The sequence below is a fragment of the Electrophorus electricus genome, chromosome 14, assembly GCF_041902795.1.
Source record: "Electrophorus electricus isolate QZ-2024a chromosome 14, ASM4190279v1, whole genome shotgun sequence".
NCBI lineage: Eukaryota > Metazoa > Chordata > Actinopteri > Gymnotiformes > Gymnotidae > Electrophorus > Electrophorus electricus.
The window spans coordinates 9,691,083-9,705,475 of NC_137510.1; the positions used below are offsets into that span (position 1 = coordinate 9,691,083).

At 42.2% G+C, this 14,393-nt stretch overlaps 2 protein-coding genes and 1 long non-coding RNA gene across 10 annotated transcripts in view; 2 read left to right on the top strand and 1 right to left on the bottom strand.

Moving 5' to 3' along the window:
• Window positions 1-1,502: 1,502 nt before the first annotated feature.
• Window positions 1,503-3,741, bottom strand: LOC113579385 (uncharacterized). Its single transcript, XR_014116971.1, has 3 exons — window positions 3,601-3,741; window positions 3,181-3,322; window positions 1,503-2,773 (listed from the first exon to the last, which is right to left on the bottom strand). It is a non-coding gene; the product is annotated as an uncharacterized LOC113579385 (long non-coding RNA).
• telo2 (TEL2, telomere maintenance 2, homolog (S. cerevisiae)) lies at window positions 3,247-12,697 on the top strand. Its single transcript, XM_035530988.2, has 21 exons — window positions 3,247-3,387; window positions 3,615-3,953; window positions 4,060-4,340; window positions 4,601-4,669; window positions 4,959-5,106; window positions 5,426-5,528; window positions 6,155-6,223; window positions 6,344-6,485; window positions 6,838-6,974; window positions 7,124-7,239; window positions 7,454-7,567; window positions 7,741-7,829; window positions 8,106-8,197; window positions 8,290-8,406; window positions 8,628-8,699; window positions 9,319-9,483; window positions 10,984-11,072; window positions 11,270-11,369; window positions 11,462-11,526; window positions 11,662-11,777; window positions 12,120-12,697. The coding sequence occupies exons 1-21, from the start codon at window positions 3,368-3,370 to the stop codon at window positions 12,230-12,232; spliced, it is 2,556 nt and encodes an 851-aa protein (XP_035386881.1). The 5' UTR covers window positions 3,247-3,367; the 3' UTR covers window positions 12,233-12,697.
• Window positions 12,698-13,561: 864 nt separating this feature from the next.
• sugct (succinyl-CoA:glutarate-CoA transferase) overlaps window positions 13,562-14,393 on the top strand; it is a 71,811-nt gene continuing 70,979 nt past the window's right edge. For 3 of the 8 annotated variants that reach the window (XM_027013273.3, XM_027013274.3, XM_027013276.3), the window contains exon 1: window positions 13,563-13,844. In XM_027013273.3, coding sequence (XP_026869074.2) covers window positions 13,691-13,844 — 154 coding nt within the window. In that variant the 5' untranslated portion in view covers window positions 13,563-13,690. Of the gene's footprint in view, window positions 13,845-14,393 lie in introns of all 8 variants that reach the window. The other 5 variants (XM_035530668.2, XM_027013272.3, XM_027013278.3 and 2 more) reach the window with 3 other exon arrangements.

The window sequence follows — 14,393 nt, forward strand, 5'->3', positions numbered from 1 at the left end:
ATGAATGAGTCTGTAATATTATTCAAACTGCTAATTGATAAACTGAAACACTAAATATTGCCTCCATAAACAAACACAAATGCCCTTCTAAATCTTCTGTAAGTGCTATTATTGCCTAGATGCAACAACAGCTCAGCCACAACACCTCAGCCTGTTTTTCAGTTTGGGCAATTATATACTAATGATATGTTGCCCTTTCCAGTCCCAGCATGACTGTGCCACTGTGCACAAAGAGGTACAGAAAAACATGCCTTGATACGTTTGGTGTGGAGGATTTCCAGCCATCTGCAGAAATCCTCCACCTCCAACCCACTGGGAGTAGTCCCAACATGTGATTGTGCGGTTTGATTTACCTGAGCATTTATTGTGATCATTGTAGTTTACATTTACATTTATGGCCATTTAGGAGACAATCTTATCCACAGTGACTTACAAACATTAAGTTATGGTAGATGAGACAGGGAGAGTTAGGAGAGAGATAGACATTCCTGCGCTCTAAAACATTAACAACAACAACTACAACAACAAAAAACATGGTTAGAAGAAAGTCATCATTGTCATGGTTGGCCGGTCGTCCACCAGAGGGGACACACCCACTTTAGATAGGGGCCGTCCTACACCCCCACCTCGTTCCCGATCACCGGAGTTTTAATCAATTACACCTGTGTATACGTGTTTTTGCTGTTTAAACCTACAGGTCTCTGGAGAAGGCGCTGCACATTAGTGGACTAAGCCAGACGGGAGACTCATCCCATGCATGGCTTCCCCAAGATCCTCATATTACGAGTACTTGTTTTTGCGTGCATTTTGTGAGTGCTTTCATTTGACCATGGAGAATAAAGAGCTCTTTCGCTCGACCTTGCCTCCCGCTTCCTCGGTGCCGTTGCTACCGTCACAGAATGTGCAGCCACCAGGAAGCGAAGCAACTAGCTCGACTGGCCTCACCTGCTTGCGATACAGATGGCGGCTCTGGATCCGCAGAGGCAGAAAATCGGAGAGATCCAGTTGCTAGTGCAGAGTCTCGGTCAATGCTGAATCTCCTGACTATGAGTTCCGAGCAGCGAGCGACCTCTACCGTCACCCCTCCTAAACATAAGGGAGTGAGGTGCATGATCGCGACTCCCGAGGCTTATGGGGGAGACCCCGAAGGCTGTCAGGGCTTTATCGTCCAATGCAAACTTTCTTCGACTAATTACTAGGTGGGCCATAGTAGGTGGGCCATAGTAGGTGGTATTGGGACTGTGTACTCGATACCTTGGTCCATTTGTGTCACACTCCGCCATGTGGCATGTCTTGTTGTTGGTCCAACTATGTACGCTAACTGTATGATTTACATAAGCAAAACGGTTAAGCATGAATCCTCCCAGTGCAGTGTGCATTGTCGATAACACTTGGTATGGTCTTTTCCACACACACACACTTATTTTATATATATATATATATATATATATATATATATATATATATAAAATAAAAGAAACGATTAAGGTTCAGATTAAAATTCTCACTGTCCTAATGCACTAGTGACTGTTTATTGTATTCCCCAAAACTTCAGTTGTTAGTTAATTTCTTACTCACACTTTTCATACATACATATGATTAAATATATGCATCTACATGTGTGTGTCTGTGGGCAGGCAGGTGTGATTAATAATCTATTGTACAACAAACATACTTTGGAACCACTGTAACTTAATATACTTATGGTCATGGTTGTAATGAGGTCCCGAGTGCTGAAGGGTGTGGAGCAGGACGCACAGACTCTCTCGACGGAGTGAAACATTTAATGACATAAAAACAAAGACGATGGTGGCAAAATTAATGAGGAACACAGACACATTTAACACAGGTTAGAGAAACATGATTACTGATATTACATTTAGATGCTAACAAACAATGACCAACGGTGAGGCACGCACTGATGGGGGTTAAATAGACAGACACACACTAACACTTAACCCTGTACAGGTGTGTCACCGGGGTGTGACTACAAACGAGTGAAGCCCCCTGCACGCTGCAAGCCGTACCACGTGACTCGTGGGGGAAGCGTCCCGTGACAATGGTAGTCATGACGTGAGAGAGAGAGAGAGAGAGAGTTGAAAATTACTATAATTAAACCCTACTCCCATGCTAAATACAGGCTTAGTACTAGAGTTTTCTTTATATGTTTGATAGGATGTGAAAATGCTAAAATGTGTAAAGACACATTAATGTCTCCTGTATTCCAACACATACATAGAAATACAGTATATGTACATCCATATGTTATTATGCACAAATACACCCACACATGTACAAAGACACATTCACATACATTTTATATAGGATTCTCTGTCCATCTCTCTTCCACTACCAGAGCTTCAGTCTTCAGTTTTGCATGCACTTGTATCTGCTTAGCACTCCTCTCAGCTTTGCCAGGCCAGGCCTCTGTTCCTAATACAGGTCCAGTCTTTGTACTGGAGTTACCTCACCCTCCAGAGCCCTCAGGCCAGGAGGAGAGCCACCTGTGGCATGCAGGGTGAGGAGCCCTGCCATATTGGCATTAAATCCTGCAATTTTGCAATTATGTTTGGCATAACGCTATGTGCTGCCTTTTCCCCATACAATTCTGTTATTGCTAGCCCACAGGTGGGGTTTCAATCATCACCTATGCTGCCAGCAATGCAGGTCCCAAGCTATCTCTCAGCCCATCTCGGAATCGATTGTAGCTGGCAGATGACATCTGCCCCCTACTGGTAGTCATGCTAGTAGTTGGTACATCACAGCAGAGGGACTGCAGGTGAGAGAATGTTTATAGTAGCATGTGAGTTCATATTACTAAACCCAGACATGGAGAACTCTGTGTTGGGTGGCACAAATGGGCTAATGTGGTGTTCGAATGAAAACAAAACCGGATGCTTTTGTACCCACAGCACAGATACAGTGATATACCACCTGATATGATATACAGTGAAGCTTAAAGTGTGCTAGGAATAAGAAAGAAATTGAATAAAAAGAAAGAAGAAAACTTGAAGAAATTCGGCTGTACATTCCATATTTATTATGCATAAAGATTGTTTTAGCTAGTTGTATGGCTTCCTACGACGCTCTGTTGGAAATTATGCGGAATTATGACTGTCTATTTGGCGCCCTTTAGTGAGCAATGTTGGAATTGACTGAAAAGGAACCTTGGTCACATACCTACTGTTTCCACACGGTCGCGTTGTTGTAGATACCCCATTAACGTGATACAAGATTTGAGTTGTCAACACATCAGAACTGTGGGGTATTAGTGATGTCCAGTAGTGTTTATGTTTTAGGGCTTTTCTTCATACGCAAAATGCTGTAAAAACGAAGGGGTAAATTATGATTTCGTGAATGACGGTGTATGAGTCTTATGAGAGCAAGGTGAGAAGCAGTTAACGTTAGCTAGCTAGCTAGCTAGTTAGCTAGCTAATCTATCTACTACCACCGCATGTTTCACGCTAACGTTATTGTTAAGCACCTAGCAAAATGTTTAAATAACTTAAGATGTTAGCTTCTGTCTATTAGCTAAATAATGTTAACAAGTGGTTGTATATATATATATATATAGAGAGAGAGAGAGAGAGAGACACACACTTTCTCGTTTACAGTAGAGTGATGAGGTCCTCTAGTCCTGAGGCGGAGGTGCGTGTGGCGGTGGGCTCGTGCCTGAGATGCGTCGCTACCTCGCGGCGCAACGAAGAAACAGACCGCGCGCTCAGAGCGCTCGCGCGTTACCTGGAGGACGGCGACGCCTCCGCTAGTAGGAGGGCGGAGTTCAACCGCGCGCAGTACACGCGAGTGCTGCAAGTGCTCGTCCGCACGCTCAGCTCAGATTGGTTCCACAGTCTGTGCGCTGAGAGACGCAAGGAATTGTGGGATACCTTTTTCCTCAAAGGTCCTCCGGACCAAGCCCTTATGATGCTACTGGACTCAGTCAACTCCATTAGGTAAGCGTAAGCGTAAGCGTGTGCGTGTGCGTGTGCAGAGATTTGTGTCATCTTTTGACGTTCCTTCTCTTTTTCCCTCTTTTTTTTCTACTTTTCACTCTTTCAGCGACAGTTCTGGTTTGGAGCAGTGTGTGCGCGTGTTAGAGAACTTCCTGAGCTCAGGTCGTGTCAGAGTGTTGCTGTGGTCCAAGTGCGAGGGTGGCAGTGAACACACTGACTCTGCCCGGCTGAGGGAGACCGTCTTGGGCCGCTTGGCAGCTCTGCCAACCCTCGCTGCCAACCGGCTCCACACACACACACCTGTACTGTTCCTGCCGCAGCAGTATTATCAACAGCTTGCCTGTGACATTCTCGCCACACTGGAGAAGACCTGCCAGACTCTGAGAGGTGCTAGTACTGTTGATGCGTTATGGTTCATTCTCTTGGCCTTTCTGTTTTGGAGTTCCAGCCTATTTGTCTGTGGATTTTTTTAATGAGTATTTCTTGGTCATTTATAAGCAGGTTGAATCTGTTTTTATAGTTTATAAAGCTGTTATACATAGACATTTCCAAGTACACCTGAAGAGCAGGATTGTATTACACTATAAGTAAAGAAATGAAAGTTTGTTTGTGTGTGCGTTTGTGTCTGTGTATGTGCCTGTGTGTAGTGGGTCAGGACTGCTCTCTTGGCTTTGTGGCTCAGTTGCTGGGGAAAGTGTGTATGCAGGGGCATGGAGGTGAGTTTCTCCTTCTTGTTGTACTATTGGAGTTAAAGCAAATTAACAGTCCATTTTAAAATCACAAAACCTTCAAAACTATATGTCTATGCTTCTGCTGCTATTTATATGCAATAGCCTACATGTTCTATTTTCACATGTGGCTTTGTCTTGTTGTGTGTTTGTATTATGCATTTGTGTTGAGTGTGCAGTGAATGTATGTTTGTGTGTGTGTGTGGTGTTTTATCATAGGTTTGTGTGGATCTGTGATCTATATATTGTGTGTGTGTGTGTGTGTGTGTGTGTGTAGGGTTGGTGTGTGGCATGTTGGCCCCTCATCTCTCTTCTCTCACACGCTCGGATGTTCTGTGGCAGCGGGTGAGTTGCAAATTGTTGGAGAATGTTCCAGAACGCTGGGTAGAGAGTGTCATCACGGCACTTATACACAACTTGCATGGGTGAGTTTGTTTGTATGCATTTGTATGTAAGCAGAATATATATGCATGTGCTTGTATTTGGCTGTAGCTATGTTTGTAAATGTAGTGTTTGTATGCGTTATTAATGGACCAATCCAAACATTGTAAGAGTTTAGGTGTCGATGTCATTTAAAAGGGTAATATTACAAATGTAAAGTTGTGCTTATAGGCGTGTCAGTTGTATTTATTTCCCGAGCTCCATAATAAAGTGCATGTGTATGCCTGTATGTGTACCCACATGTTTGTGACTGTGTATGCATGTGCTTCTGCCTGCATGCATGCGTGTGTCTGTGTGCATCAGGGCATCAGCGTTGTCAAGAGTGATGGGGAATCTGGTGTTGAAGAATAAGAAAGTTACATTTGTGCTGACTCACAAACTCCTGCTGCTGCAGTACCAGCATCCAGTGAGTAAGATACACATACACACGCACATGCACCCACTTGCTCTGTCATGCAGTAACAGTACCTGGGCAGACATGCACAAATATTTACTGCCATTCAAAGGTTTGGAAGCACTATACTTTATTCAACACTCATTTTCTTCACTAGCAACTTGTATGCAGTTTACATCTGAATAATGTAAACTTGATACTAAAATTTAGTTTCATTTAATATTTGAAGTGTTTTGGAAAATGTAATAGGTTATTAGATGCTAAGTAATTCAATAAAATTGTATGTAATATACATTTCTCAAAGTATATGATTTGATCATCACTTTCAAAATACGAGACATTCTGGATATTATTGTATATTTTAACATGATCCTCCGTGCTGCAACAGCTCGGGCATTTGGGAGTTATGTGCGTCACACATCATTTTGGACACATCAAAATTCTTATTTATTTATTTTCCTATAAATTAGTCAAAATCAATTAAGGTATATAATTCCTTGTATATAATATTTTAGTGTTAGTAACAATACCAGTAGGTGACTGTACATATACACGCAATCCCATATCATGTTTACTCTGCTGTATCATCTGGTGGCAAACACACGTCTTTGGTCCTCATGTCCCACTCTCTGCGGTAGACTCGGTTATTGAGGACCGTGCTGGGCTATCTCGCACTGGAGGAAGGCCGCAGGTTGCTCCTCAGACAGGTGCCCCCCACTGCATTTCTCAAGATGGTTTTTAACTGGCTTACCTGTTTTAACCTGATTTTATGTATGTAATAATGTGTCGGTGCTTGCGTGTGTGCATGGGAATGTGTGTTTGTGTAGGTGTTGCAGAGTGTGTGTGAAGTGTGGTGTAACAGCAGTGCAGTAAGACACACTCCGGTGGAGCAACAGCTGTATGTGAGCAAAGCCCTGCTCCTGTGTGTGAGTCTGCTCAACCACACAGACATACAGGAGCTACGGGAAGGTAACGCAACTGCACATATACACATACTTGGGGTGAATGGGGAGTGTCGTCAGTGGTCATGGTTTTGGATTCAGTAATTTTGGGGCAGAAGTTAATATTTTGGGGTCAGTGATGAGTATGATCAGTATTTTGCTAGCACTGTGTTGTTACAGGATTCAGTGGGGGTCAAAGAGTAGTCCAGTACACCTTTCAGCGTCTTGTTTGTCTGCTTTGTCTTGTCCATATTTCCTATAGTAATAGTTGAAGGCGCAAGTTTATATCTTATATTAGGTTACTAGGCCTATCTTATTGGTTATATGGCTTTTTTATTTGATTTGTTCACATATGCAAATACAATAAAATCTGTTGTCAGAATTGTTGCAGTGCATGCTGGGAGGAGTGCAGTGTCGTTTGGACAGCAACATTGAGTGTGTACGAAGGATTGGCATGGTGGTTGGGGAGTGTCTCAGTCAAAAATTAGACCCACCCACCTCTCAGCTCAAATTTCAGGTTACCTTTGACCTCAGTGTTTCTAACAGAGAATTTCTTATAATTTTGTGCTGTGTATGTTTATTTTGATGTGTTCATCCTTATGTTCTAATCCTGTATAACCAATGTTTGTCTGTGTGTGTGTGTGCGCGCGCGTGCATGTGTGTTAGTATGAGGCAAATGAGGAGAGCAGGGAACTGTCGTCTCTTATGGAGCTTCAGTCTAAAGATGATGATGATGATGATGATGAAGAAGAAGAGCAGCAGGAATCTGATGTTCCAAACAGGTCAAATCACCTCCCTTTCTCTCACACATAAGTGGAAACCTGTAAACACATCCTGTAAACTCATGACATCTCTCACACACACACACACACACACACACACACACACACACACACACACACACACACACACACACACACACACACACACACACACACACACACACACACACACACACACACGTATGCAGGTCAATCAGTACATTTCCCATTATAGACCTAAACCATGGAACACTGGTCAGAGGTTGGCTGATCAGCCAGTGACATCACAGTTCCCAACAGCCAATCAGACACCAGAGGCTGGACTTGGCAGCGATTCTGAGCTTGACAGGTACACACAAACACACACGCATTTAATACTTTTACACAATAAGTGCTTTGTCTTTATTTACCATTCTATTTTTTGCCCCAGAATGTTTCTTACTCTCTCCCTTCCTTTTCAACCTCTTTTTTCTTTGTCTTTCTCCATTCCTCTTTCTGTCTGTCCTGCCTTTCCTTTCTTAGTGATGATGACCTCACTCCATATGACATGTCTCATGATCAGGTGAAGCAGAAGGTAACTTCGCCCCACTACATCAGAGACTGCCTGGAGGGTGAGGTCACTTATCTATTAATGAGTTCAATAATAATTTATAATCAGAGAGGCATAAAATAATTAAACCAGTGACCCCAATGAACCAACCAGCCTAGATTAAAAAAAAAAGAGTTTTAACTGTGTTTTGAGGTCCTATTGAAGTGTTTTTTTTTAACCATTATAGTGTCAGCGCTGATGCTTCTCTTCAGTGATAACAGGAAGACAATGTTGAGTGCTCTGATGTTTTCTGTGATACAAAGAGTGAAGAACTGAATGGTTGTGTGTTGATTGACAGCTCTGATGTCCTCTAATGATCCAGAGAGGCTAGAGCTGAGTCTCCAGGTGGCTGAGGAGCTCTTGAGGAAGAACATCAGTGCCACACGAGAGGTTAGAGGTCACTGAAAGGTTATATCCAGAACTCTTGTTTGATCAGTCTGTTTGTCCAGTGAGTTATGTGTGGTTATCTGTTGTTCTGTCAGGTGAGTGTGAAGTTCACTAAAGTACTATTACATCTAGAGGACAGGTACAACACTACAGGCTTCTACAAACTCCGACAGAACGCTATGGTGGCCCTTGCAGTCATGCATACACAGCCGGTAAGATATAGTGCGCACACACACACTCTTAAGGTTGATTCTGTATAACCTAAACCCTTTAACCTTTGTAATAAACGACAAATATTAGCATAGGTATTTTTATGGTTTCCCATTATCCAGGGCTCACAGAGATGAAAACCTGCTACGCACACTTATACAGTGCACCCTCAACAACAGGCAACACAGATTGCGCGCTCTCTCATTCTCTCTCTCTCGCTCAGGTTGTGGAATATCTGACCACTGAGTTTTACTCACTGAACTACAGTCTGAGACAAAGGCTGGATATCCTCGAGGTGAGCTCACTCTCCCTCTAACACTGACATGATCATCACCTAGTAGTAATTGCTTAGCACCTCTATTTTAGTAGCATGGTGACACACGTTTGGGAGGAGGATGTTACTTCACCCACTCTGATGATTGTGTTGAGGCCCCCCCTGTAGTCCTGTCACTTTGGCCTCTGGGAGGTGGATAATTGGGCTGGTGGAGCCTGGGTCTGAATTCATACTTTCCCACTGTGGATGCCAAGCCACACCAACTGTAGTGTCCCCCTGCACACACTCCCATAGGGAGTACAAAGAATGTACTAAATGCATAAACACTTTGTAGCATTTTACAGTGTTTCTGCCCAAGTATCTCCTCTGTCCTTCTCAGTAACATCATGTCCTTTGGACTCATTTCATTTTTCTGTTTGTTGCGAATCCTAAAACTGGGTTTTAAAGCTTTCACACACAATGTATTAGTTTTACAAAATGTATTTATTTTTAATTTTTTTATAGACTGTGAAATAAGATATTCTATTATTAAATAATACAAATGGTCTTATATTGATCGGTAATGTGGTATGCTGTCTGTGAAGGCTTTTGTGATGGCATATGTCTGGACTACAACAAACCTTATGTTTATTCCTTTCAGGTTCTTGCTCTCTCCGCCCAGGAACTATCTGAGCCAATCCCAGATAAGCGGACAGGGCCTCACTCTGTTACTCCGGCAACCACCCTGGAGCTGTGTGGTGAGGTGGAGCACTGGCGTCAAGTTGTAGAGAAACGCATCCAGAGCAAAACCAGGCGCATCAGCAAGGTGACCTATACACATACACAGAAACATACACACACAGAAACATCACGTGTAACAGAGGCACACTAGCACTCGTTACTGTTTGGTATGCTGCACACAGTTAGATGTTTCAAAAATGCTGTGATGCGGTTGTGGATTGATTTGCATTTGGTCAAATTGAAAGGATTGTTTACTAAAATAATTTATATTTATATACACACACACACACACACACACACTGCCTGGCCAGACACGCTAATATTTCGTTGGACCGCCTTTAGCTTTGATTACGGCACACATTCACTGTGGCATCATTTCCACAAGCTTCTGCAATGTCACAACATTTATTTCTGTCCAGAGTTGCATTAATTAATTTCCCCAAGATCCTGTATTGATGGGAGATTTGGACCGTTGCGCAAAGTCTTCTCCAGCACATCCCAAAGATTCTCAATGGGGTTCAGGTCTGGACTCTGGTGGCCAATCCATGTGTGAAAATGATGTCTCATGCTCCCTGAACCACTCTTTAACAATTTGAGCCCAGTGAATCCTGGCATTGTCATCTTGGAATATGCCTGTGTCATCAGGGAAGAAAAAAGTCCATTGATGGAATAACCTGGTCGTTCAGTATATTCAGGTAGTCAGCTGACCTCATTCTTTGGGCACATAACTTTGCTGAACCTAGACCTGACCAACTGCAGCAACCCCAGATCATAGCACTGCCCCCTTGTACGGTAGGCACTAGGCATGATGGGTGCATCACTTCAGCCGTCTCTCTTCTTACCCTGATGCGCCCATCACTCTGGAACAGGGTAAATCTGGACTCATCAGACCACATGACCTTCTTCCATTGCTCCAGAGTCCAATCTTTGTTACCTAGCAAATTGAAGCCATTTTTGCCGGTTAGCCTCACTGACAAGTGGTTTTCTTAAGGCTACACAGCTGTTTAGTCCCAATCCCTTGAGTTCCCTTTGCATTGTGCGTGTGGAAATGCTCTTACTTTCACTATTAAACATATCCCTGAGTTCTACTGTTGTTTTTCTATAATCTGATATCACCACACGTTTAAGTGATCGCCGATCACGATCATTCAGGATTTTTTTCTGACCACATTCCTTCCTCACAGATGATGTTTCCTCACTGTCCTTCCACGTTGGACAGTTATTAACCCGATTTTAGTAGTTCCAGCAATCTCCTTAGATGTTTTCTCTGCTTGATGCATGCCAATAATTTGACCCTTCTGAAACAGATTATCATCTTTTCCATGACCACAGGATGTGTCTTTCAACATGGTTGTTTAACAAATGAGAAGCTACTCACTGCATCAGTTAGGGTTAAATAACTTATTGGCAGCTGAAACATAATCACCCATGCAGTAATTATCCAATGGGAGGCTCTTACCCATTTGCTTAGTTAACTCCTGGCGGCGAGCTTTTTATTTGGTCAGTGTGTGTGTAATGCATAGAGAGAGAGTAAAATAAGAACTCTGTCACTGTCTTATGTGTGTGTTGGTTCACCCATCCTCAGGGTGTATCTCAGCCTCCTAAAGCTACTCCAAACCGTTACGCACCTGTTGCTGGTTACTTCTTCTTTCCCCTACTGAGGAACTATGACAGGTATGTAAGCATGTGCGTGTTTGTTGGTTTGCATGTATATATGAGTGTTCACACACGTACATATGTGTGTTTAAGCATAAATGTAGAAAGAGAAACAGCCGATATATATTTAACTTGGAGCACACACACACACACCCTTTCACACTTCATGAAACTGATCAGGTGTATGTATTAAACTAAGATTTTCCTTTTCACAGGCAACAGGTGACCTTTGACCTTTTGGGCAATGACCACTTAGTATTGGGCAGACTAATGCACACTCTAGGACTACTCATGCACCTTGCCATCAATGCTCCAGTATGTCCACCCACCCATATGTTTCTCAGAGGTTCTTATTGGGGCCCTTTTATACAATATTGTGCATCTCTACGAATGTGTGTTTTCTGTAGGTAGCTACGCAAATGGGGAAAGCTCTGCTGGACTTTGTGTGGGCAGTTCGTTTCCATGCCGACCAGTAAGTGATGCTAAAAGAAGAGCATGCTAAAAAAAAAAGTGTCTTATGTAGGACTAACTTACTGTTAATCCTCTAGAAAATTGGAACACTGGTAATATGCATATATACAGACCAGCTGTCTCTCATCCTCTGCAGGATGGTGAGGAGGGGAGTATTGTTTGCAGTTTGTGCAGTGTTTTTAAGCATGCCCAGTGAGAATTTATTAATGGAAATCAGCGATGACCTATTGGAGAACAGGGCCTGGCTGGCAGGTACAGTGTGTGAGCGTTTGTGTGTGTGTGTGTGCGTGTGCTTGTATCTGTATGTGTCAGAGGACATTCCATGTGTTCTAAAGAGATGTCTTGAAGGAGAAGAATCAAATTTGGCAGCATTTTGAGTTTGATGTATCTAAGAGCTGATTTGAAGTCATCTCACTTTTACTGTCTTCACAGACAGTGAGGTGCAAACTTTGTCCATGTCTCTTAAATATATCTCAAGCCACCAATGTTTGTGTCAGAAAACTAAAACAAGTAAAACTATGCATTATCTTTAATATGAGAATGAGCATGCATATTATTTAATGTGATGTCCTGGTGTGTATTTGTTGTGTGCAGATATAGCAGAGAATGATCCTGATGCTGACTGCAGGAGTTTGGCAATGCAGAGTTTAGTGCTACTGGAGAGAAACGTTAAAAGTCACCTTAAGAATCCCCCACTAGAGGCATAAATCTACGTACGTGTGTATAAGACGAAGAGAGAGAGAACTCACGCGGAGTGATATGTCCGTGCATGCTATGGTGTTGTAATGCTAACTGGCCCCATCAACATGAGACAGACTGTGGAGTGGCTCCCCTGCAATAGCGCCCCCTGCTGGAGTGCTAGGCAGCTGGTGGTCATTCCGATGCATTGAGGCCATAATACTTGGACTGCCAACATGTCATCTTGGTGTGTTTGGATCCATCTGAGCACACTGCAGTTGTACAGTCTATACGTGCAAGGGTTCATTTTGGATGTAACTGGTTTTGCCACAAGAAGGATTGTCAATGCAAAAGTAAGATTTCCTTTCCAGGTGACCTACTGACAACAGTTTTTGATAAAACATGCACTCATCCAGAATCTTAGCTATGTGAAGTTGCAAGGTGAAGAGGTGGGTCACTGGGGGGAAATAAAGATTTTCATGAACAGAAATTCAGATAGTTTGGTTCTGTCTGTGTCTTTCTCTGTGCTGGAAAATAAGTGAAAGTGAGTAAAAGTTAAGAAAAGGTTAAAGGAAATTATAATGTCAAACACTCCACAGAACACTCAATTCCACATAAGCCAAACAATATAAAGACATTTTTAAGTTTTAGCTTAAAGAACAGTAAGGAGAGAGCATATCTTCTCTGAGTAAGGAGACCATTACAAAGCCTTGGAGTTGCCACTGAAAGGGCTCCATCACCCTTTAGCATTGCCTTTGACTGGGGAGCTGACCAGAAGATCTCAATGCTCTTAGTGTAGAAAATAGTTTATAAAACTGAAGTCGGATATAAAAGTTGTAGTCAGCCTACGTAGTGCTTTAAAATATCGCAATAAAACCTTATTCTGAATTGAACTGGTATCGATGGGTGGTAGTTTGTGTAATTGGTGTAGTGAGGCCGCAGCATTTTGGACTAACTCATGAACATTGGATAACCATACGAGCTACAGTGAGCTACGTTTCTAAGGTGAATGGATGAATCACGAGCACAGCATGAAATAACCTCTAATTTACCCTGATTAAACTAAAAATTATTAGCCATTCAGGTTTAATATCCACAAGACAACTCAGGAAACAGTATTAAAAGATTTGTATGAACTAGAGTTATATTAATTATACGGCGAATGTTCTATTAAAAATTGCTTACGCTTGAAGCAAGGTACAGCTTCAAATAAAACACGTTTTTAAAATTTTGAGTAGTCAAAATAAAAACAAGTCCTCTTTTAGAATGTCACGAAATATTTATAATGAGGCTCTGTTGTTCATTGTGGGTGGAGTTAAATCCACGTATATGAATTAGTACTCGTAAACATTCGCAGTCATAATTTCACATTATATGGCTGTTTTTTTTGTGCGTTCAATGCTTAATATCTATTTACATTTAAATGTTCAGGTTTGCTTTGTTGAGATAAGTACTCCGTGAACTTTGTCATTTCTTTCTACTACCGGATGAGTCGTGACGTCAGCGGCCGCCCTCTCTGCGGTATGTTTGTAGACATGGTCTCTAAAGGCTTCTCTCGCTTTACCAGACTACGACCCTGTCTTCTTCAAAATAAGACGGGCTGTTCCTATGTAAGAAGGGCTTTCGTTTCGGACCTTAAAGGTACCCGACATGGCAATAGATGGCGAAATGCTATAATGCGTGATTTGAAATCAAGAACGTCATTGCTTGCTAGTTCACACGCTCCACGTTCGCTGTTTCACTGGACAACCTTTTTTTCTCCAGTAAATGTATCATTTCTGCAATTATCGGCTGTAATATCAAATACATTTTCAGGGATGCAGTAATATTCTGCCTAATTTCCTTTCAGATCTGCTAGTAATACGTTTAAAGTGCTATTCTAGGATCCTTAGCTGGCTTTCCCTTTTCCGTGAAAACAAACGGTTTAATCAGTAACCGTCATGTTTCCAGTCACTCTGGAATATGCAGCTAGTCAGCAGGAATCGACAGTTAACTCCACAAGTGTTATCTACCTAAAGCAATGTTTAGTGGTTGATCACCTATGACATTGTATTTGTTCAACATCCACATTATGACCACTAACTAAATAAGACGCATTTCGTTTATGCAGTCATCTCCATGTCCAAAGAACAAAAATAAAGGAATTTCGGGAATTATACATTTACAGATGAATAACGTTTAATTCTGTAT

Bases quoted from the DNA above. Each gene is read 5' to 3' on its own strand.
- telo2 (XM_035530988.2), top strand. From the start codon at position 3,368: ATGAGTCTTATGAGAGCAAG. The intron at 5,107-5,425 runs GTGAGTTTGTTT...TGTGTGCATCAG, and splicing joins CTTATACACAACTTGCATGG to GGCATCAGCGTTGTCAAGAG. The intron at 7,830-8,105 runs GTGAGGTCACTT...GTTGATTGACAG, and splicing joins CATCAGAGACTGCCTGGAGG to CTCTGATGTCCTCTAATGAT.